At 37.8% G+C, this 24,984-nt stretch overlaps 2 protein-coding genes across 2 annotated transcripts; both read right to left on the bottom strand.

Annotated features, from left to right (window-relative positions):
- Positions 1-17,488: 17,488 nt before the first annotated feature.
- Positions 17,489-18,907, bottom strand: LOC111382062 (putative xyloglucan endotransglucosylase/hydrolase protein 1). Its single transcript, XM_023005926.1, has 4 exons — positions 18,824-18,907; positions 18,572-18,672; positions 18,278-18,483; positions 17,489-17,857 (listed from the first exon to the last, which is right to left on the bottom strand). The coding sequence occupies exons 2-4, from the start codon at positions 18,617-18,619 to the stop codon at positions 17,494-17,496; spliced, it is 618 nt and encodes a 205-aa protein (XP_022861694.1). The 5' UTR covers positions 18,620-18,672; positions 18,824-18,907; the 3' UTR covers positions 17,489-17,493.
- A 1,609-nt stretch (positions 18,908-20,516) lies between these two features.
- On the bottom strand, positions 20,517-22,476 carry LOC111382061 (xyloglucan endotransglucosylase/hydrolase protein 2-like). The gene is made up of 5 exons (XM_023005924.1): positions 22,414-22,476; positions 21,403-21,554; positions 21,151-21,251; positions 20,917-21,062; positions 20,517-20,616 (listed from the first exon to the last, which is right to left on the bottom strand). The coding sequence occupies exons 1-5, from the start codon at positions 22,440-22,442 to the stop codon at positions 20,517-20,519; spliced, it is 528 nt and encodes a 175-aa protein (XP_022861692.1). The 5' UTR covers positions 22,443-22,476.
- Positions 22,477-24,984: the final 2,508 nt, after the last annotated feature.

Below are 24,984 nucleotides of genomic sequence, written 5' to 3'. Positions count from 1 at the left end.
ACCTCCGAAGGAAGGGCAAGAAGAGTGCCGCCCCTCCCAGACGCCCAACTGTGGCGAGACCACCCCCAGTTTTGAGGCAGACAACTATTCCCACGGGGGTGGCCCTCCAGGAGAGAAGCCTCTCTCCAACTGAGCCTGTTACTGCCCCAGACACAGCACCCTTTGCTGTAGTGCCCATTGATCAAGCTCCGGGACAGTAGAGGAGAAAAATGCCCCGTCCCTCTAAGGAGGTTGATTTCCTGGGCACCAATCCTGAGGAGCTCGTAAGGGAGGTGTTGGAAGCTCTTCCTCCCGAAATAGCTACGGTGGCGGTGGTCCGCAACAAATATTGGACTGAAGAGTGGAGGGACCACACCGCCTCCTACACGGCTGAAGATCTGGTGGCGGCGAACAGTGCCTGTGTGGCTTGAGCCCTAAGCACAAGTATCCAGTTCGAGGGCTTGGTGAAGGATCTAAACTCTAAGAGGGAGGACCTCGCCAAGCACCTCGAGGAGGCGATGCATTATGGGGATGCTGTGCGGGCGACCCAGGCCAAAGCCACAAAGGCAGAGGAGGGGAAGAAAGCTGCTGAGGCCCAGCTTACTGTTGCGCAAGCAGAGGTGAAGCGGCTGAAGAAAGAGCTCTATGAGGTGGAATGCCAAGTGGCTGCTGTGACTCGGCGACTTGATCACGCCAATGAGCACCACAAGCTCACCACCGATGCTCTGGAGGCCGCCAACAGAGAGAAGGTAAAGCTGAGGCAGCAGACAGAGGCCCAGTCAAAGGAGATTGCCTCTTTGAAGGAGGAATTGAAGTCTACGGGGGAGGTGGCAGTCCAGAACTTTATTGACCACTTCGAAGACCATCCCCTGTATGACGACTTCACCAACTTCTGGGCCTCATGGAGTGCCCAAAGCTTACTGGGTCAACTGAAGGAGGTGCATCCCACTCTGGACATCTCTCCACTGGAGGCAGAGTTTGGGGGGCCAACTGGAGATCGGCCGTCGAGGAGGCTCCGGAGGCCCAGGAGGCGGCCAGTGCTGAAGTCCCTCCAACAGACTAGGGTTATCTTGTAATGGCTTCGGCCCCCAATGTACTTAAATTTATGAAATGAAATGAGAAATTTTTGTTAAGTATTTGGGCTTCTGCTTCTTTTTCTTTGTATTTTCTTTGTTTATACTTGTATGAACGACAAACGTTAGACTAATTGCCTCGCGACAATGACCAGTTAATAATTGTGGACCGGACCGCTTAAGTTAACATAAGTTTAAACACTTAAGCGAGTATGAAGCGGACTAATTAGGGAAACATGAAGAGCCGCTTGATGTTAATCAGCTAATAATTGACGATCGGATCGCTTAAATGAACTTTCTGAAGTACTGGGGAAACTATTCACTAACTGATGTGGCTTGGAACTGAAAATTCATTACTAAGATAAATTACACCACCCTTTATAAAGGCGATTCCATCACTTAGGGAATTTTACAACTGAGATCAGATCGGGACAATCGATTCGCTATAACACATTAAGATCATATCGGAACGCAGTCTTATCACTGGTAGTACTTTCTCAAGTGTCCGATGTTCCACTTATGAGGCAGCATCCTTCCTGACATATCTTCGATTTCGAAAGTACCAGGTCGGAATTTTCCTCGAATGCGGAAGGGCCTTCCCAGTTCGGACAAAAAACTCCTGACCCGGTTAGCTTTGAAGATTGGAAAACTCTTCTGAGGACGAGGTCGCCCAAGTGGAGAGTTCTGTTTCTGACCTTGGAGTTGTAAAAGCGGGTCATCTTTCGATGATATTTTGCCAGGGTCATTTGGGAGGTATCTCTCTTTTTCTCGAGGAGGTGCAATTCTCTTATTCGGGCCTCGTCATTGCCGATCTCATTGAAATGTATCCGTCGATGTGATGGGACCCCAATTTCGACTGGACTCATTACCTCGGCTCCATAGGTCATAGAAAATGGGGTTTCACCGGTTGCAGTCCGGCAAGTCGTCCTGATAACCCAGAGGACGTGGGGGAGTTCGTCAACCCAGGCCCCTTTTGAGGCATCCAGTTTCTTTTTTCAGGGCGTGCTTGATAGTCTTGTTCACTACTTCAACTTGCCCATTCGCCTGGGGGTGATGAGGTGTCGAGAAGTCCTTCTTTATGCCCAATTCATCGCATAAGTCTCGCATCTTCCTATTGTCGAACTGCCGCCCGTTATCAGAGACTATGGAGTGGGGGATGCCGAATCTACAAATGATGTTTTTCCAAACGAACTTAGTAGTATTAGCCTCGGTAATTCGGGCAAGGGGTTCTGCTTCTACCCACTTAGTGAAGTAGTCAATGGTGATAATGGCGAAAGTTGCGCTTTCTCTCCCTTTTGGGAATGGACCAATGAAGTCGATGCCCCACTTGGCGAATGGCCAAAGGCTGGTTACTACAGAGAGGCTCTGAGCATGCTGTCTTTGTACGTTCGAGAAGCACTGGCATTTGTCACATTTCTGGACAAATTGGCAAGCATCCCTTTTCAGGGTTGGCCAGAAGTAGCCTTGACGGAGAACCTTGTGTGCCAGAGCCGTTCCTCCGGAGTGATTTCCACAGATCCTTTCATGTATTTCTCTGAGTATGTATGTGGCCTCTTCGCCACCTACACATCGAAGAAGGGGCGAAGCGAAGCCTCTCTTGTAAAGGGTGTCTTCTTGCAGGACGAAGTGTGCAGCCCTTCTCCTTAATTTCCTCACTTCGCCTATGGAAGCAGGCAGTGTTTGTTCCTTCAGGTACGCGATTATGGGTTGCATCCATAATGGGGTGCCTTCTATCCACAGTACCTCTTCACTTTCGGAGGTGGAAGGCTTTGATAAGTGCTCATGGGGACGATGTTTAGTAGCTCTGAGTCCATGCTGCTGGCTAATTTTGAGAGGGCATCTGCATGTGCATTTTCTAGACGGGGGACTTGAGTCAGTTCGAACCTTTCAAAATGGGGAATTATATTCAGAACCAACTTCAAGTACGCAAGCATGTTACCATCTTTGGCTGCGAAATTCCCATTTACCTGATTTACTATGAGTTGAGAATCACTGCTTGCTAGGAGCTTCTTGACCCGCATTTCCTTAGTGAGCCTTAGACCTGCCAGAAGGGCCTCGTATTCGGCTGCATTGTTCGAAGCTTTGATGCCGAATCTTAACGCACAATTTAGCATATGGCATTCCGGATTCTCCAACACGATCCCTGCCCCCGCGCCAGCCTCTCCTGAGGATCCATCTACAAATAATTTCCATGTGGGGGGCTCGGCTGGTTACATTATAGCCTCCATTTTTGGGGCTTTGGTAAACTCAACCATAAAATCGGCAAGGGCCTAGCCCTTGATGGCGTGTCTAGGTCGAAACGTGAGATCGAACTCGCTGAGCTTGATGGCCCATTTCAGCAGGTGTCCTGACGCGTCTATTTTCTGCATTACTTGCTTTAAAGGAAAATTGGTGAGGACTTGTATTGAGTGGGCTTAGAAATATGGCCTCAGCTTTCTTGAGGCTGTGATAAATGCGAGTGCCAATTTTTCCATGTCTGGGTAGCGTGTTTTAGCTGGGAGAAGTGCTTTGCTGATGTAGTATACTGGCAATCAACGCTCATTTTCTTTCCTGATTAGGACTGCGCTGACTGTCACGTCCAAAATTGCTAGATACAGTAACAAAGATTCATTCGGTTGAGGTTTCGACGAGAGGGGTGCTTCCCCGAGGTGCTTCTTCAGAGACTCGAAGGCTTCTTCGCACTCCGAAGTCCATTGAAATTTCTTTCCTTGTTTCAATACATTGAAGAAAGGCAAGCTTTTATCAGTGGCTCTGGAGATGAAGCGGCTGAGTACGGCTATCCGACCATTGAGACTTTGGACCTCCTTCGGTTTTTGAGGTGACCTCATTTCTAGTAAGGCCGTTACCTTTATCGAATTTGCCTCAATTTCTCTCTGATTTACAATATATCCCAAGAACTGGCCTGATGCCACTCCGAAAGTGCACTTGAGGGGATTCAATTTCATATTATACTTTCTGAGTATCTGGAAGGTTTGGTCAATGTGACTCACGTGTTCGGTTGCTTGGAGGCTTTTGACCAACATGTCATCTATGTAGACCTTCATGGTTTTGCCAATGAGTTCGGCAAACATCATGTTGACTAACCTCTGGTATGTGGCCCCGACATTTTTCAATCCGAAGGGCATAACTTTGTAGCAATACAGGCCCCTATCCGTAATGAATGATGTAGCTTCCTCATCAGGTCGGAACATGGGTATCTGGTTGTACCCTGAGTATGTATCCATGAAACTCAGTAGTTCATGCCCAGCAGTGGAGTCCACAAGTTGATCAATTCTCGAAAGTGGGAAGCTGTCCTTAGGACACGCCTTATTTAGGTTTGTGAAGTCCACACATACCCTCCACTTCCCGCTAGACTTTTTCACCAGAACCGGATTGGATATCCACCTCAAATATATGGCCTCTCTGATGAAACCACTGTGGCTAAGTTTACTTACTTCCTCTTTCAGTGCCTCGTACCGTTCCGGGTTCAGGGCGCGCCTCTTCTGTCTATGGGGGGCATAGGAGGGGTTGATGTTAAGGTGATGGCAACTGATCCTAGGATCTATTCCCACCATATCTTCATGTTTCCATGCGAAGACATCCAGGTTTCCTTTCAGGAATCGTATCATCTCAATTTTTTGCTTCAGGTGATAATGACTTCCCTATGCGCAAGACTTGATTGGGGTCTTCCGGGTTGACGGGGAAAGTCTCCAGTTCTTCCATGGGGGTTGCATTTGGTTCATAATCGATTATTCGGGGGTCTAACTCATCAAGAGGGTGTCCTTGTTCAGGGGCCTCTTCCATGTCGACGTCTCCCTCTTGTTCAGAGGTATGCCCTTGTTCACGTCCGTACCGACTTCAGCGGGTACCTCGGCTAGGATTACATTAACAGTTCGGGGCTCGGATTTGCGCAGCGAGTTTAGGTAGCATGCCCTGGAGCCCATCTGATCGTCCCGGACTGTTGCAATCCCATGTTCGGTTGGGAATTTCATGCACAAATAGTGAATGGACGTCACAGCCCAAAGATCTTTCAGAGCGGGTCTGCCCAATACTCCATGATAAGCCGATCTATGATCTACTACCAAAAATTCCATGAAATGCTGGGCGACTAGAGGTACCGAACCCATTTCCACAGGAAGGGTGATCCGCCCTTGTGGGATGATGCTGTCCCCAGTGAATCCGAACAATGGGTCTGTATGGGGATCAACCCATGTTCAATTTGCATTTTGTCAAAAGTGGAGCCGAACAATATGTTCACGGAACTGCCATTGTCAACGAGCATGCGTTTCAATTCGTTTCTAGCTACCATGGCTCTTACAACCAAAGCATCACAATGGGGGTGGTGAACTCCTTTTGAGTCTTCCTGGGAGAAGGTGATTGGGGCCATCTTATTTGCTGATTTCGATTCGTCAACAATGTAAGTGATCATCGAGGGATCCTTAGCTTCTCTTGTATAATTTCTCTGGGCATTCCTGGTGTTGCCACCGACGTGGGGTCCCCCAATGATAGTATCGATTTCCCTGATGACCTGGCCTCCCGAAAATTGGGCTTGGTTCCCCTACTTGGATTGGCCTTGGTTCCTCGATTCTTTTTTACGAGGAGATTGTTCCTGGTGATCTCTCCCTCCCCTCCTCGGGGAGGTGGATCTACGAGGGTGTTTGTTTCTGCTGGAAGTGTGAGGGTTGCTTCGATCAGGGCGCCGATTGGCATCACGACACTCGCTGGTGTCATGTCCGTATAGTTGATGAAATGTACAAAACCTTGCTCCTGCTAAGGGTCTGTTTGGCCTCTTTTTCTTCTTCTTATTGTTATCAGTTCTTTGAGACGGTCCTGCCTCAGCAGGGGCGTTATCATATGCCAACACCGGCACTGCATTCAATGTGGTGGAAGATAGGGTCTGTCCGGATGTGGGAGTTATGGTATGCCCTGCTTGGGTCCATTGCTGAGTAACAAGGTGTGCTGCGGGGCCTCGACCTACCTGCCTCTGTGGAGGAGGGAGTCCCTACGCGGCACGGTTGCGATGATCAATCATTTCTTCACTAACAATTTCCACTCTCATCATTTCCACCAGCTCGTCGTATGTGGAGGGATTCTTGCTGCGCACGTCCCTCCAAAATAAAGTGTTCATGTTGAGCCCACCTTTCAGGGCTGAAAGGGCTTCCCTGTCAGTGACCTGTTCGCAGTAAGTAATTTTGTCTATAAACCTGGCGAGATAGCTTTTTAGCGCCTCTCCAGGGGCCTGCCTCATGTCTTACAGGCGTTGAATTAGCGCCTCTCCTTCCCTGCGTGAGAGGTACTGGTTCAAAAATGCTTTCTTCAAATCTGGCCAACTTTTGATGCTTAGGGGAGGAAGCCTGCTGTACCATACCTCGGCGGCTCCGCCTAGTGTTAAATGGAAGGCTCTGTATTTTAGAGCAGACGAGGCTCCCCTAAGGCTCATTTGTGTCATATACTTTGTGAGGTGCTTCTCCGAATCCCCCTTTCCCTCATACTTGGGGATCTTAGGGGGCATGAAGTTAGCTGGCATTGGGAAGCTTCGAATCTCCCTTGAGAAAGAGAGGTTATCGTCATCGTCATTGTCGTCAATCTCATAAGATCGACAGGGCCCCTCTGACCCTTCATCATCTTGGATGTCCTGGGGTGGTGGAGGTGCTTCTCCTCGACTACCCCAATCAACTAGGTTTCTCCTCTCCCTCTTATTTCTAGGAGGAGGAGGGGGAACATGCTCTTGTTTGCGATCCGGACAAACTGACCCTCTTGCTGGGCCGATCCTATTGCTAGGATCCTCCCCTATCCGGTCGAAGACGCTTACCGACCTTTGGTCGTCGTGTTCTTGAGGAAAGTTGTCCCCCAAGGGTGGTTCTGATGGATGACTCCCTTGCACATAAGATGTTGCTTCGGCGTTCATCTCTCTTTCGAGGGGGCATTCTGTGTGCCGGCTCATGTGGCCCCGAGAGTGAGATAAAGGGATTTCCTGCACCGGATAAGATCCTTGGGGCCTTTGATAGCTCCGGTGTCCCTGGGCTTGCATGAGGAGTTCCCGCATCACCATATTCTGAGCTGCTATGTCTCTCATACCCGCAACTATCTGAGCCATTCCTTCAATGAGTATGGCTGTTCTCCCGCCTCGGCGATGCCGGTGATCCGGTCTCTGATGAGTAACATTGTTATGGAGTACCTCTTCTTCAGAGGCCTCTCTCATGGGATTGTCGTCTTCATGGCTGTAGCTCATCCTACCTCTCTTTTCAAGGGTAGTAAGAACTTGGATTGTAACTTGACTTTGTTCTTTCAAAAATGCCCCCTTTTCAGGGTTAGTTGCCGGTTTTTCGGTATCTTTTCCGATGGAGAATGCAAAACTTCAAATGGGGAGTGATTCCCTACAGATGGCGCCAATCTGTTGACCTCGGAAATTGATCCCTCCACGTGGCCAACTGAAAGCTACTCCACGTATTCCTCCCTACGCAATCAACAAATAGTCAGGCGCACACGGCCGAAACCAACGGGGGTGGTGGCGGTCGTATACACTCCGACGGTCAAGTCAGGTTTGGGTGGTCGGAACAGTACCCAGGGGCTACACAAATCAATCCATAAAGGAGGAGGAGAATATATAAACTTGTTATGGAGTGCTATGTATTAAGAGTTTCATTACCTTTGCCTCTTGCCAAACCTTGGGTATTTATAGGTGGTATGAATCGTTGGATGTGGAACGCATGTATACATCTGATGGTATGAAACGTCTACTCATAGGCGTCAATCAGCCGCGTTTGTAGAGTGGGCGGACAATTTGTTTCCTCTGAGTTGAATTGACATAAAGTTGATAAGTCACATCAACTAGCCTTATGGAGACGTCAAATCAATTTAAGCCTTAGGTGTACGACAAATCTCAAATTGGCGGCGGATCTTCTAATCGGGGTCCACTTGATCTCGACCTCGGAGGTGAGATATTTCGGCAGATCAATAGTAGGAATCGCTATATCACTTCGGAGAAGCTTCGGAAGGGTCGGTGAGATGACACTTCAGTATCGAGGCGTAATTAATCGGGGCGTAACAGTTGGTACTTGATTTTTCTCAAACAATTTGCAATGCTGGCTTTGTGCATTCACGAGCTAGTTATTCTCTCTTCACCAGGATGAAGAACAACTCATTTACTGCTATCTTGATTTATGTAGATGACATGATCATCACAGAAAATGATCTAGATGCCATAGAAGAGTTAAAGGTTTTTCTGAACTCTTAATTTAAGATAAAAGATCTTGGAAAGCTCAAGTATTTCCTCGGGATCGAAGTTGCACGATCAAATAAATGCATAACATCTCACAGAGAAAATATAGTCTTTATTTGCTTAATGAAATGGGACTTATAAGACTTGCACCTATGTCAACACCAATGGAATAGAACCTAAAGCTCTCACAGGATCATGAAGAACCACTTAAAGATTGCTCAAAGTATCGAAGGCTCATTGGGAAACTCGTATACTTGACCATTTCAAGACCAGACACACTATTTCCAATTCACTATCTTAACCAATTCTTGAGCCAACCAAAGAAGCCTCACTATAAAGCAGCAATTTGAGTTCTTACATATTTAAAAAGATCCCCAAGGCAATGGTTATTCCTACCAGCAGAATGATTTCAAGCTAACAGCTTACTGCGATGCAGATTGGGGAGGATGGCAAACAACTAGACGATCCATTAAAGGTTATTTGTGTGTTTATTGGGGAGTCACTAATCTCATGGAAGACGAAGAAACAAACTACCGTGTCATGTTCTTCGGCTGAAGCAGAGTATAGGGCAATGGCAGCAGTGACCTACAAACTTACATGGCTGAGGTATGTGTTCAAGGACATGGGAATTAGAATCAATCTACTTGCCAACTTCACCGTGATAAGAAAGCTACTCTCACATAGCAGCAAATCCTGTCTTCCACGAAAGAACCAAACACATAGAGATGGATTGTCATGTTGTGAGAGACAAGATCAAGCTGAAGAAATTAACAATGGCATTTACCACTTCTCAAACCCAAGTTGCTGACTGTTTTCTAAACCACTGGGCAAGAACTCCTTCTGTTTTCATATCAGAAAGCTGAGCATCGATGACATTCATGCTCCAACTAGAGGGACAGTGTTGGAATTCAATAAATGAAGTTTGTTACAAGATTTCAAGATAAAGATGGTGGTTTAAATTTAAGTTTTATCTCTTCCTAATTCTTAGTTAACATTTTCTGATTATTTGCTAATTTTGTTTCACTGCTCTTATATAAATGAATAAGCAGAGATTATTAATAAATATATAAAAAATATCCATCATTTTTTTATCGTCAGTTATATTACCAAGCTATTTAACACTATCATTTGCTTATACCCTTTTTCTTTTCCACTTGTTGCGGTTATGTAGGCTTGGAATTCATAGAGAAAACCTGCCCACATATGAAGAGTAGTTGGAACTTAAAACTGCAAAAGCACAGCTGGAGGAGCTGAAGAAGGATGCTCTTGATGCAATGGATACTCAGAAGAAAAGGTAATCTATTCAAGATTCTACAAGTTTTTATTTCATTACAATTATTACAATCTTAATGGGTCTTTATATTCTGTGCTGTGGAATCTTTGTCTTCTCTTTCTCTACCTAGCCTCAATTTTGTTACATACAATTTGTATTCAAAATTTATTTCATTTGCTAAAATATTTATAGGGAAGAGTTCAAGGATGAATAGATGCCGGATGTAAAGAATTTAGATATCAAAAACTTCATCTCAAATCGGAATTTATTTCCATCTCGTTTTGTTCACTTGGCTTTTTTCTGTTGTGGCACATTTGAAAACTCCTACATTGAAGGGAGGGTAACAAAAGCATGACAACCTTGGCAACTATTTCATTAACAATATGATAAGTAGAAGGGTATTGAGTGACCGATTTATCACCAAGAACATTAACCCGAAAACCATGAAAATTTTGGTGAAGAGAACTTGATACCTAGTTTCCATTGCAATTCATACTTTTGGAGTCAAGAGTTAGAATCTATTTGAATTTTCTTATTATAGAATTTTGTTTTTTTTTTTCAAAAAATTATCAATTTGATTACTAGTTGTTTTTGTACCTCGAATCGAAGATTGGGTTTTGGTCAGCTAGGTGTGTGGCAGTTAATTAGAACAGACTGTCTGCCTGCTTTGCCTTGGGAAAGATGGTGAGATTGCAGAGAATTTGGGTTGGTGAAGTTGGTAGGTGCTCTGGCATGTAGTCGATGAAGGAGCTTGATGATGACAATCCGACAATGGTAGTTGGTGGCAATAATGCAACGATGTGCCGTGCGAGATTGCTTTTATGGTTTGGAAGAATGGATCAGGGGCTATGTTTTGAGTATGTTGGGTTGAACCACGGGTTGTAGTGGTGGAGTAGTTGAATTTGTACAAAATGATATATTTTAAGGTTTCGGCAAATTTTTTCACTTTTTTAGGTGTTTGTCACTTTTTTCAATATATTTTCTATTACTCATTTTTTTAATTGTTTGTTAATTTTTTTTTTTAAATTTATGTCACTTGTTTTGAGTGACAAACATAGGTTTTGATTGGTGTTTTGTCACTTTTTTTTATTATTTGTTAATTTTTTTTAAAAATTTTTTTTGTCATTTTTTGAGTGTGTCACTTTTTTCTGTCACCTTCTTGAAGTTTTTATCACCTTTTTTATTTTTTGTTACATTTTTTTTTAATTTCTACCACTTCTTTTGTAACAAACATCTTTTTCTAATAAAATGGCATTATATGTCACTTTTTAATAAAAAAATCACACTTAACTTTTAAAAGTAATATTGTATGTCAGTTTTTAATAAAAAAGTAGAACTTAACTTTATATAGTATTTTTTACTATATTTAGAAGAAAATCAATCATCATTGGATTCTTTCTTAGATTTAGAAGAAAATGAGAAAATTAGAATAAAAATCAATCATTCTTGGATTTATTTCAAGGTTTTGATTGGTGTTTTGTCATTTTTTGTATGTTTATCACTTATTTAAATTTTTGTCCTTTTTTAAAGTAGTGTTTGTCACTATTTTTTCTGTGTTTTTTTAAAAAATTACATCACTTTTTTTATCGTTTGTCATTTTTAAAATTTTCTATCACTTTTTTTTTGTCACTTCTCTTTTTTATCGTTTGTCACTTTTTTCTATTACCTCCTTGAAATTTATCAATTTTAGTGACAAGCATAACTTTTTAATAAAAATTGTACAACATTTTTTATTATTATTAAAAAGTGACACTTAATTTTAAAAAGTGATATTGTGTCACCTTTTTTACACAATATTTTTTACTTCAAAAATACTTATCATATGATTTTTCAAAAGGTCCCTAATTGTAGCAGTGTTTTTATAAGTGACCCTTCCACAAAAATTCCCGCCCAATATTAATCCATATCTGCTATCCCAATTACCCTACTAAGCCCCATATCCATCCCCTATCACAAATAACGAAGCCGTAGTAGCCTATTCACTCAAAATTGTCCAACCCAAACCCAATTAGTCTAACCCATCAAAAATTAACACATTGAATCGGCCCAATTCATCCTCAACCATCATCTTCTCTCGAAAAAACCCCAACGCAAATGCGACTCCGCCTGCTTCAATTTCCTGACGGACCCACCACGTCGTCGGCTACACCACTGTTGGTTCACCACCATCAGCACACCACTCTAAGAGTCTAATCCAAATTCCTAAGCATAGCTATACCTCAACCCGCGACTCAACCTACAACCCTTGTCCCTGCTATGCCATCACCATCATCCACTACCGATACCCGACCAACCTAGTACGAGACTAAACCACTACGCACTGCTACTATTTCATCACCCTCTTTCCCTTATTATTCATCCCACACGATGCTGTTGTGCATGCAATTTTCCAGTTGCATCTCCATCGTCTAAAAAATAGAAAACAAAACAAAACGTAAGTGAAGAAAAGAAAAGAAAAGAAAAGTGAAAAAATATTTTGACACATTTCGCAGGAAATTTGATTTGGTCTGGTTGATGAGTAAATTTAATCAATGATCAATGAACTTTGCTATAGATTACTACTTGCTCACGGAAATTAAAATGTCAACTCTTTGCTTAATGAATTTTGCTATAGGTTATTATTCGCTCACTGAAATTTAAAAGGTTACTTATTGCTCATCCAAACTTGAACAAAAGTTACCAGTCAATTACCCATACCATTTCCATAAGTTTTACCTATTGCAAAGTTTAATGAGCAGCGATTAGTTTTATTCAAATTTAGGTGAGTAATCAGTAACCTTTTAAATTTTGATAAGTAAGTAGTAATTTATAGCAAAGTTTAGTGAGCAACGAGTAACTTTTTATAAATCGGTGAGCAAGTAATAACTTATAAAAAAGTTCAGTGATCATTCATTAAATTAACTCCCCATTGATTGCATCGATCATATTCAAGAATTCAATTACAACGGCCATCTAAATAAAGCATGGGCTGGATCATATGTAGAGATCGAATTCATTATTATGTTTCCTTGATGGACGGAAATACATATGAAAATATAAATAGGATTATAGTTCCCAATACATATGTGACTTCTAATTCTATGTACTCCTATCAACACAAGAATAATTAAGAGAAAGGATATTGAAGAGGAAGATCTAACATCCACAATCAAGATCTTGACCCTGTAATCAACAATCAAAAATTAAGAAAGAATTCAAAATTATGACTATGGATCAACCTTCAAAATTCAAGATCCGAAATCAATATTCAGTAATAAGGAATTATTCCCAATGTATTAAGGTATGTTCCGCATTTAATAATTCTTTTAGTGATGTGACTTGAGGATCTTGGCAAAGCTCAAGTTTTAAAGTTTCAACAAGCAATTTTAAAGCCAATTTCATGTTAAATCATTGAGATTTAAGAAAGATTTTTTTGGTTGAAATTCATACATAGAATTTTAGAATTCTTTAATTTGGAATGTGAATTCTAGCCATAAATTTCGAAATTAAGAATTTTTTTAAGCAAGATTTTTTTGGGTTGAACTTCATATTTTGGATTCCTTATTTTTCGAGATATAATTTTTAACCCTAAGGGTGTGTTAGGTTTCATTTATTTTCTATGGAGAATATCAGTTTTCTACCAAAATTCCTACTTTTGATGTTCGATTGTTATTTTTTCCATTGAAAGTATTTTCCAACTTTTGACAATATGCCTAATTTTCTTTGTTTTTAAGAAAAACATTTTCTTTGGGGATAGGTGGTTTTTGTTTTCCTTAACATAAGGAAAATATTTTCTTTTTTAGGTAATATTTTTCATGTCAATCAAACACACTCTAAACTCCAAATTTTGAAACTTTTTTGAAAATTTTCAATAAATGGATGAATAGGGACAGCTAGGCAGTGTGGCACCTAATTTTTTTATGCCGGCCTCTATCCAAATTTTATTTTTTTTTTCTTTTTACAACAAAAGGAAACAAAAATAAAAATAAAATATAAGGGGCAATCAAATTCAAATCTTGGTATTAATGTTTTTTCAGATTATTAATTTTCTAAAATAAAATAATTGAAGCAACATACTACCAAAGTAACCTCTCTAGTCTAAATTAATTTATTTAAAATATAGGAAAGGTTGTGTATAGGCAATTCATATGGATATTGACTGCTCCAAAGGAAGGGTAATATTTTATCGAATTATTTGCGCTCCTATAGTAATAAATATATGATAATAATAAAGTTTCATGTGAACATTGAGTCCATCCAAAGATAGACTTGATGTTTGACCGAATTTATTGTCAATATTTGATTACTGTACTAAGAGTATCACTTACAAGTTGATATTTCTATTTAAAGACAAAATAATAATGTTGTGCTCGGTCTCTTGTAATGAAATCCATCGTTTACTTGAAATTAATTGACTAATATAGAATTCCATGTGAACGTGTTATTTAAGTTTAAGTTACCTATTAGGTTAATCCATCTACTTCTACACTATCTGCAACTAATCAATTAAAAAACGTGCTTACCAAACCAAATTTTAAGGTATGGAAAGAAAATGTTCATATCGTTCTTGACTACATGGATCCAGATCTTACGTTAAGGACTAAACAACCCATTGCTCTTACGAATGAGAGTTCCATTGATGAAAATGGGACTCGAATAAGTGGGATCGTTTAAACCGCATGAGTCTTATGATCATGAAGCGTGGAATTTCAGTAACATTCAAGCATAAAGGTAACTACTGTCAAGGAGTTTCACGAGGAAATTGAGAAACATTTTGCAAAAGGTAATAAGACTAAAACTAGCATGCTTTTAGCGAATTTAGTTTAACTAAAGTATAACGGTCAAGAAAACATAAAGAAGTACATCATGGAGATGTCTAATCTTGCTTCAAAGCTGAAGGCAGAAAAGCTTGAGCTATCTTATGACTTGTGCATTTGGTTTTGACTTTCCTTCTATTGAATTCAGTCAATTTAAAGTCAGTTACAACTGTCAAAAGGGGAAGTTGACATTTAATGAGCTCATTCTATATTGTGTTCAAGAAGAAGAAGAAGAAAAGCTTTAGCAGGATAAAACTAATATTACTCACTTAGCAAGTACCTCTAACGACAGGTTAAAGAATAAGAAAGTCGCATCCAATTCGATTTAAAAGAAATCGCAAAATCCTGAAAGGACAAATATTTTAACTGTTATTTTTGTGAAAATTTGGAACATGTGAAGAGTGATTGTACTAAATTCCACACTTGTCGTGTAAAGTAAAGTAAAGTACACTTCTCACTTCGGTCTGGTCCGAGGTTAATTTATTTTCAGTACCTAAAAGCACTTAATAGATAAACTTCAGTGTCACTATTCAAATATGCATGAATTGATGTTAAAAGATTCATCTATGTAGGGCCATGACAAATCAATTAAAGTTGAAGCTATATAGACTTTTAGGTTATTATTAAAGACTTATTATTATTTGAATATGAAAGAGACATTTTGTGATAGTCTTTTAAACGAAATTTGATTTCTAGTTCTACATTGGATAAATTTGGTTACTCTTGTTCAATTGAAAATAATCGGTTTGATCTTTTCCTTAATTCAGGTATTGTGGTTACCCGTTCTTTATTTACTTAATACGGATGTCTCTTATAAAGAAACATTGCATATGAATTCACTGGGTATTAAACATAAATTAACCAATGAGAATTCTACTTTATTATGGCACAAACGATCAAGTCACATCTCTCAAAAGATACAGGAAATAGCTTGTATCAAAAGGAATTCTTAATCCCCTGATTTCACAGACTTTAATGTTTGTATTAATTGCATTAAGGGGAAATAGACAAACATAAGGAGATTAGGTGCTAATAAAACTTCGGACATCTTAGAACTAATATGTATGGATATCTGTGGACCATTTCCTTTGGTTTCCTAGAATGGTCAAAAGTCATTTATTTTGTTCAAAGACGATTATTCTCGCTATAGCTACCTCTATCTCATTTATAAGAAATCACAATCATTGGATATGTTCAAGGCTTATAAGGCTGAAATTGAAAATCAACTCGACAAAATAATAAAACGAGTCGGATTCGACAATGGTGGTGAATACTATATAAGACATGAAGGATCGGGAAAACAATGTACATGGTTTTTTGCTAAATTCTTAAGGAAATGTGGAATCCTCCTACAATACACCTAAATCTCTATAGGAAGAAGCGCTAAAGACTGTAGCTTAAATTCATAATAAAGTTCCAAGTAAAACAATCGTCAAACCCCCTTATGAGCTTTGGATAGGCAAGAAGCCTAGTTTGAAGTACATACACATTTGAGATTGTCCAATTAAGACAAGATCTTATAAGCCATCGAAAAATAATCTGGACTCCAAAATTGTCAACTGCTAATTTCTTAGATACTTTGAAACGTCAAGGGTTACAAATTTTAAGGTCTCCCTATCAGATCAATTTTTTCGAAACAAAAAATGTTCAATTCTTTGAAGATGTAGAGTTTGTAGGGAAGATAAGGTTATAAAGTTGGGGATTTTGTCTTAGAAGAAGAATATGTATATATTTCTTTTGTTGCAATTGACAATTATCAGGATTAGGGACAAATCTTTACTACAGATCTTATTCAAGAATCAATTTTGAATCAAGATAATATTACAAAACCCCATATACACAATCAAAAGATTGTTTCAAAAAACAAATTCGACAACCTTAAGAACAAATACTATTAAGGAGATCTACTACAGAAAAGAGAGGCAACTTGGATGACTTTGTAATCTTTTTCTAAGAAAATAATAATGGCATTAGATTGGAGGAAGATTTGATCAACCAGCTTTCATCAAGCAATGCAAATAAATAATTCTCAAAAGTGGATTGATGCATGAATAGAGAGATAAAGCTCATAAGTAACAATAAGTTTTGTGAACTCATCCCATTGCGTGAAGATGCAAAGCCCATTGGTTATAAATGGATATTTGAAATCAAGAGGGATTCAGGGGGTGATGTACAAAGATATAATGCTCTTCTTGTTGTAAATATCTTTATCATAAAGAAGGCATTGACTTTAAAGTGACTTTCTCTTCGATTTCTATGAAAGACTCTTTTAAGGCTATTATTTCATTTGTGACACATTTTGATCTTGAGCGACATCAGATGGTTTACAAACTAAAGAAATCCATCTATGAGATTAAGCAAGCTTCCCATCAATGGTATCATAAATTTCATCAAATCATTATCTCGTTTGGTTTTAAAGTAAATACAATTGATGATTCTGCATACCACAAGTTTAGAGGGAGTGAGCCTTTTTTTTGTAGATTCAAGTCCTAGTAACTTATTAATTACAAAGAGCTGTAATAGTGAAAAACAAATAACATATGATTGAATAATAAATTATACGTGATCGTAAATAATAACGAAATATTAACATCTTTATTATGATTAGATTAGCACATGTGAGATTTCTCACTTTTGAAATGAATACTTAATCTCACAAGTTAAAATGTAGTTACATTTAAATGGATATATGAATATTTTGTTATAAGAATAAAATCGAGACCCATCAAAAAGATTCCACAAATGCCTATATCTCATCTACCATATAAGTGCAATTGTTCGTTCGATATACGGATTCTAACTAAATGACTTATATGCTATATTTCTCCATTTAAAACAATAATCTTTAATTGCTATATTCATTTTCAACCATGCATTCACACATTAAAATATTTTACATGTAAATCCAAAATTTTTCACACATCCTTCAAAACTTCACTATTCAAAACATCATTTTTCTCAACAATGGCCATCAAATAGTGGCTTATAAATCACAGGGAAAGTAAATTTCAGCTATCAATCTCAAACAATAAAAGTTGCATGGACGTGGGGTTTGATAAAGCAGATCGTATAGTCTTTGACATTATTAAAGAAAAATAAATAAAGTAAAAATCTTGTTTATTGTATTATCAAATTCTATCGAAAACTGTATCTAATATTCTTATAATCAGTTCACTTGTTACTTTCACATTCTGGATGATTCTTTAAATTTTTAGTACAATAGTCATAAGACATATATTTCTTTCTCAAAACTTCATAGATTCTTTGCTGATTTGGACTCAATTGCAAATATGTTCCGGCATTCCAATAATAGTCTTGGGAATAGCATTTATTGGGGTTAGAATGGTCATATAAGCACCCTTCAATTTCAAATCCTCTATAGTTAGCTATAAAGGGTTCTTGGCTCCAATCAACATTTCCTGCCCAAGTTGCATTCCATAAGCTTGTTTCTATGTGCATCAGATTTTTTGGGTAGTTTACTCCAATATGTTCGTTGTTCTTGAACACTCTGATAGGTCTTCCATCTACAAAGAAACTAAACACGAGCAAAAATAAATAAATAAATTAAATGATAAACTTTTTAAATGAGAAGGGGAACACATAGCATGTTGGATAGACTCGACTTGTCTAGTTTGATGCATATAAAGTCACTATAAAAACAGGTCGGCGAGGATGGAAACTTCCATTACTTATCTTCAACTTGTTGTAAGTGAAGACTTGCCAACGAAAATCATTGAACAGAAACTCAATCGGTAAATTTTACAGAAGAAAAAAGTAGTTCGGTGTTGGACAATATTTCCATCAATTTTAGCCAAATATACGTCGAGAAACACTGACAAAAATTTATTGCTGTGTTTTCTATTTATTGTCATGTTTTCTTATAGTGATTTGTTGAATACTGCATATCAAATATGTCTCGAATATAAACGACAAAAAGAATGTAGAGAGGAAATACACTATCTGCTTTTGGTTCCAAAGAATTTCGTATGTATGAAAATCTGCAGTAGGGTCAAACCAAAGCCTGAACTGTTGTTCCCTGCCTCCAAAATCATTGGCAAAAACATTTGTATTCAATGCATAACCCTTGTCATTGCTGCCCAAGAACTCAAAATCAAGCTCATCGTGGTTTTTTACAGGCTGATTAGGTATAGCTGAAGTTAACTGCAAGCAAAATAATCAACTTATAATTAGATGCATATATAATTAGGTGAACCTCTTGTGACGATGTATAAACCCTAAAAATTCTTACGAAAAACGTTGTGAGAATTCCTTTAGTGTTCTTGCTTGGAATCTTCATTAGGATCCGGAAAAGCCCAGAGCCGAAAAACTGTTTTGATCGAAATCCAGCTCCTATATCACCCGCAAAAGAAACAAGATAACTTAGAACACGAATACATTATTAACAAGATACAATCCTATTATTCAATAGGAAAAAAATTATGAGCCATACCATGAAGTGGACAGACACTCAGAAATTAATGATTATTAATTAGGGAAAAACCTGAAGATCGGTCTATTAGAAGCTGAACTTGTCTTCCCTGATCAAGAACTTTGATATGATCACCTCCCCATGCCGGAACATAGTTTTGATTATATGGAACTTCAGCAGCTTTGATAGAATATGCACCAGCAATGGAGAAAATCACGAGCAGGCTAAGACGAACATGATCCATAACTAAGAATTATGTCGATATATTTAGAGAAAAATTAACAATGTTGCTGGAAAGTTTTCTGTATAATTTTCATTACAAAAATGAAAGACATATCTATACAACTCCCTCAAGAAGGAGAAAGGAAATAAATTAATAGAGGCAATGAAATATGCTGAAAATATACAGAAAATATGTATGTGAATATATGGAAAGTGTTTAAATTTTTTGTCAAACTTATTTTTATAATCTGAACCGATTATAATATTTCTCCAAATATACGTGTATGTGGATTTGGAATGCATATAATATTTTATGAATTTAGGATTATATTCTTTCCTTATAATATTGTATGAATTTATTGTTATTTTTCTTGTTGGGTTATACATATATAATGCAGTCAGATTCATTAAACTACATGGAAAGCGTATAATTAATTCAATAAAAATATTTCCTAATCAGAAACAAAGAGATCAGAAATCTATTTATTTCGTGCACTAAAGCTACAGCAAAAAAATATTTTCCACATTCTTTAATTTTAGAAAAACTAACTGCATGCCGAGAAATTAATGAAAATCCAATATTTCTCATGTTAAAGATATCAAAATATTTTCAATATATTCATGGTTTTTCTAGATTTTATGCGGCTACAAGAATAATATTGTGATAGTTTAATTAATAAACAAAATTTGTTTTATAGTTTGTAACTCATAAATTGAACAATTATTTTTGTAATTTAGACATCATTAGTTGTTTGAAATTGTAGGACTGCTGTAGTAGAGTCCTTCTAGGGTAAGGCATTGAAGGGAGAAAAAGAGGGAAAGCAGCGAGCGGGAAAGGCATGATAAAAGACCATGACTTACATTAACAACCCGGAGGACGTACGTTCCATGAAAACGGAGTGGTGCTATGAAGGGTCGTCGGGGTAATCTCAAAATTTTAACACAAATTTTCTAAAAAATCACTAATACAAAATCTATTCTTCCACAAATGGGACTCAAACAATCTATTAATAAGTTATCGATGCTATGGCCACGGTAAAGATATAGTTCATTAGTCATCATTGCCACCAAACCCTAGTTCACACCTAATTTACCAAACTCTAGTTATTTTCTTTGGAATTGCGGACAACCATGATAATGAAATGTCTATGTCTCATCTACCATATGAGTGTAATTGTCAGTTTGATTTACGGATTCTAACTAATTGACTAATCATGGGGAAATGTAAATTTCAGCTATCAATCTCAAACAATATCAATTGCATGATTGATTAAAATGAAACTTTAGCTAAAAGTTAAACGAGGGTTTGTTGAAGTAGGTGTGCATTTGATATTTTATCAATAAATACAATGCCGTTTGGAGGCAAAGATGGCAGTGATTGGTCCGATATAGGGATGTCAAACTGACGATGGCTCGTGGGCGGCTCGGGCTTGTCAGGGGGCTCAATCTCACGAGTCGAGCTTGTGGGCTCGTCAAAAATGTGCAAATTTACACAAAAAAAAAATAAATAAATAAAATCACGAGCCCAAGCCGAGCTCATTGATTAAAGGGTCGGGTCGAGCCGAGCCGAGCCATTGTCATCCCTAGCCCGATATATGGACATGGGGTTTGATAAAAGCAAATTGTATAGAAAAATAAATAAACTGAAAATCGATTACAATAAAAATGTCATTTTGCAACACATAAAATGCAACATTTGTTATTTGAATGTTGCTAAAGGTGTCAATCGCAAAAAAATGTAAGTGAATGTTGCCATTGGTAAATGCAAATGAGATTTGGCAACATTTTTTAAAAGAATGTTGCAATGTCACTTTTTTGCAACGTTTATTAAGTGTTGCAAAAAGTTTTCACAACTTTTATTAGTCGTTATTAAGAGGAAATACACTATCTGCTTTTGGTTCCAAAGAATTTCGTATGTATGAAAATCTGCAGTAGGGTCAAACCAAAGCCTGAACTGTTGTTCCCTGCCTCCAAAATCATTGGCAAAAACATTTGTATTCAATGCATAACCCTTGTCATTGCTGCCCAAGAACTCAAAATCAAGCTCATCGTGGTTTTTTACAGGCTGATTAGGTGTAGCTGAAGTTAACTGCATGTAAAATAATCAACTTATAATTAGATGCATATATAATTAGGTGAACTTCTTGTGACGATGTATAAACCCTAAAAATTCTTACGAAAAACGTTGTGAGAATTCCTTTAGTGTTCTTGCTTGGAATCTTCATTAGGATCCGGAAAAGCCCAGAGCCGAAAAACTGTTTTGATCGAAATCCAGCTCCTATATCACCCGCAAAAGAAACAAGATAACTTAGAACACGAATACATTATTAACAAGATACAATCCTATTATTCAATAGGAAAAAAATTATGAGCCATACCATGAAGTGGACAGACACTAAGAAATTAATGACTATTAATTAGGGAAAAACCTGAAGATCGGTCTATTAGAAGCTGAACTTGTCTTCCCTGATCAAGAACTTTGATATGATCACCTCCCCATGCCGGAACATAGTTTTGATTAAATGGAACTTCAGCAGCTTTGATAGAATATGCACCAGCAATGGAGAAAATCACGAGCAGGCTAAGACGAACATGATCCATAACTAAGAATTATGTCGATATATTTAGAGAAAAATTAACAATGTTGCTGGAAAGTTTTCTGTATAATTTTCATTACAAAAATGAAAGACATATCTATACAACTCCCTCAAGAAGGAGAAAGGAAATAAATTAATAGAGGCAATGAAATATGCTGAAAATATACAGAAAATATGTATGTGAATATATGGAAAGTGTTTAAATTTTTTGTCAAACTTATTTTTATAATCTGAACCGATTATAATATTTCTCCAAATATACGTGTATGTGGATTTGGAATGCATATAATATTTTATGAATTTAGGATTATATTCTTTCCTTATAATATTGTATGAATTTATTGTTATTTTTCTTGTTGGGTTATACATATATAATGCAGTCAGATTCATTAAACTACATGGAAAGCGTATAATTAATTCAATAAAAATATTTCCTAATCAGAAACAAAGAGATCAGAAATCTATTTATTTCGTGCACTAAAGCTACAGCAAAAAAATATTTTCCACATTCTTTAATTTTAGAAAAACTAACTGCATGCCGAGAAATTAATGAAAATCCAATATTTCTCATGTTAAAGATATCAAAATATTTTCAATATATTCATGGTTTTTCTAGATTTTATGCGGCTACAAGAATAATATTGTGATAGTTTAATTAATAAACAAAATTTGTTTTATAGTTTGTAACTCATAAATTGAACAATTATTTTTGTAATTTAGACATCATTAGTTGTTTGAAATTGTAGGACTGCTGTAGTAGAGTCCTTCTAGGGTAAGGCATTGAAGGGAGAAAAAGAGGGAAAGCAGCGAGCGGGAAAGGCATGATAAAAGACCATGACTTACATTAACAACCCGGAGGACGTACGTTCCATGAAAACGGAGTGGTGCTATGAAGGGTCGTCGGGGTAATCTCAAAATTTTAACACAAATTTTTTAAAAAATCACTAATACAAAATCCATTCTTCCACAAATGGGACTCAAACAAACTATTAATAAGTTATCGATGCTATGGCCACGGTAAACATATAGTTCATTAGTCATCATTGCCACCAAACCCTAGTTCACACCTAATTTACCAAACTCTAGTTATTTTCTTTGGAATTGTGGACAACCATGATAATGAAATGTCTATGTCTCATCTACCATATGAGTGTAATTATCAGTTTGATTTACGGATTCTAACTAACTGACTAATCATGGGGAAATGTAAATTTCAGCTATCAATCTCAAACAATATCAGTTGCATGATTGATTAAAATGAAACTTTAGCTAAAAGTTAAACGAGGGTTTGTTGGAGTAGGTGTGCATTTGATATTTTATCAATAAATACAATGCCGTTTGGAGGCAAAGATGGCAGTGATTGGTCCGATATAGGGATGTCAAACGGACGATGGCTCGTGGGCGGCTCGGGCTTGTCAGGGGGCTCAATCTCACGAGTCGAGCTTGTGGGCTCGTCAAAAATGTGCAAATTTACACAAAAAAAATAAAAATAAAATCACGAGCCCAAGCCGAGCTCATTGATTAAAGGGTCGGGTCGAGCCGAGCCGAGCCATTGTCATCCCTAGCCCGATATATGGACATGGGGTTTGATAAAAGCAAATTGTATAGAAAAATAAATAAACTGAAAATCGATTACAATAAAAATGTCATTTTGCAACACATAAAATGCAACATTTGTTATTTGAATGTTGCTAAAGGTGTCAATCGCAAAAAAATGTAAGTGAATGTTGCCATTGGTAAATGCAAATGAGATTTGGCAACATTTTTTAAAAGAATATTGCAATGTCACTTTTTTGCAACGTTTATTAAGTGTTGCAAAAAGTTTTCACAACTTTTATTAGTCGTTATTAAAAGTTCGTTCAATAACAACATTCAATGATTGTTGCGGATACTTAGATATACAGTTTTTAGCAACGTTTATTAAACGTTGTAGAAAGTTAAACTTTTCACGGCATTTATTAAACGCTGCAAAAAGTTAACCTTTTGGTAACATTTATTAAACATAGTAGAAAGTTAAACATTTTAACCCAGCCCAAATGCCCAAATTTTTTTTAACACTCCAACCTACATTGGCAATGCCCAAATAAGAGGTGAAGAAGCCTAATACCATCCAAGATTCCAACTTAATACCATTCAATTTCACTATTCAACCCATTCCTTCTTCCACATCTCATCCTCCCATCTCCCACTTCTGCCATTTGCTTTTCATAAAAAAATTTAAAAATTAGCCTTTTAAAAAATTCTTGAAGAAATTCAAATTAAGCCTTGTTGAAATTCCTCAATTAACTATAATCCTACTTACTTTAAAAGAGTGAACGGAGTTGCACTGTTCATTTTTGGACCTAAGCATTCACACTTGTTTGGTCCCTCAAAACCTTATTAGACGAGCTAGCTTCTCAACTGGTCCACAACTAGTTCAGTACTATACTACAAAACTCTTACATTGGAATGATAGAAACTGGTCTCCACTGTTCAAAATGAGATCCCTACTGTTCCTAGCTAAATATCTTCTGTGTATGTACCTTTTGTATTTCTAAAGCTTCTCTATTCTTTACCTACTAGAGAATGTTTAGTAGAGATTTTGAGAATTGATTTTTTGATTGTTGGAGATGAAATGAATCTTACCTGTGAGAGAAGAATTTAAAAATGACGGTTGAATAGTGAAAAATTGATTTTAATTAGTTTAAAACCATTATCAAATAAGCTCCTAATCTATAGAGAAGAAATAAGACGAGCCAGCATTGTAGGCAGCGATTTCCAGCGAACTCCGACCAACGACTTTGACCCAACCTTTTCTCTCGGTCTCTGCTTACTACCAATAGATAAGCCCTAACCGTCATCATTTCCCGCTCTTACTCTGTTGTCTCATCTGCTGCACCACGACACTCCTCCTTTGTCTGTCACCTTTTTGTTGCAACATCCACTTGACCCAAAAAAAACCCAAAAGATTGAGCCCTAGCTCTCTGTCGTTCTATTAGAACTCCTATTTTCCTTCATCATAGTAGCAAGATCTCTGTTAGGTAAGATTATATTTTGTTTTGGTGTTGGGATCTCATTTATTACTTATGTTCGGAAGAAAAAGGAGGATCTTGAGCAAGCCTTTCAATTTCTAGATTGAATTTTTCTATCGACGAATCTGTGTTCTGTCGGTTGTTTTAAATCCTTACATAGATAACTAACTTGCCATAGAGTGAGTTAGGGCTCAAAATGAGATCCCTACTGTTCACTTTTCCGGCATGTTGTTCCGTTTTATTCAATCTCCCTAATAATTAACCTATTTCTTTGAAACTTGATTTCTCCTTCTATAGCAGCTAGTACCAATCTGCTAATGTTAATAGCAATGTATGGATGAACATGATAGAAAGAAAGAGATTAATCATTTTAAGTGAATGGCTGGTTTCAGAAAAGTAGGTC

The sequence above is a fragment of the Olea europaea genome, unplaced genomic scaffold (assembly GCF_002742605.1).
Source record: "Olea europaea var. sylvestris unplaced genomic scaffold, O_europaea_v1 scaffold2425, whole genome shotgun sequence".
In the NCBI taxonomy this organism is placed as follows: domain Eukaryota; kingdom Viridiplantae; phylum Streptophyta; class Magnoliopsida; order Lamiales; family Oleaceae; genus Olea; species Olea europaea.
The sequence above is the reverse complement of the archived record's forward strand: the minus strand, read 5'-3'. Positions and strand labels throughout refer to the sequence as shown.

Coding starts and splice junctions, on each gene's coding strand:
- LOC111382062 (XM_023005926.1), bottom strand. CDS start 18,619: ATGAAGATTCCAAGCAAGAACACTAAAGGAATTCTCACAACGTTTTTC. Junction 18,484..18,571: donor GAATTCTCACAACGTTTTTC/GTAAGAATTTTT, acceptor TTTTGCTTGCAG/TTAACTTCAGCTATACCTAA. Junction 17,858..18,277: donor TGGAACCAAAAGCAGATAGT/GTATTTCCTCTC, acceptor GCTCGTGTTTAG/TTTCTTTGTAGATGGAAGAC.
- LOC111382061 (XM_023005924.1), bottom strand. CDS start 22,442: ATGGAACGTACGTCCTCCGGGTTGTTAAT. Junction 21,555..22,413: donor ACGTCCTCCGGGTTGTTAAT/GTAAGTCATGGT, acceptor TGTTCGTCTTAG/CCTGCTCGTGATTTTCTCCA. Junction 21,063..21,150: donor GAATTCTCACAACGTTTTTC/GTAAGAATTTTT, acceptor TTTTACATGCAG/TTAACTTCAGCTACACCTAA.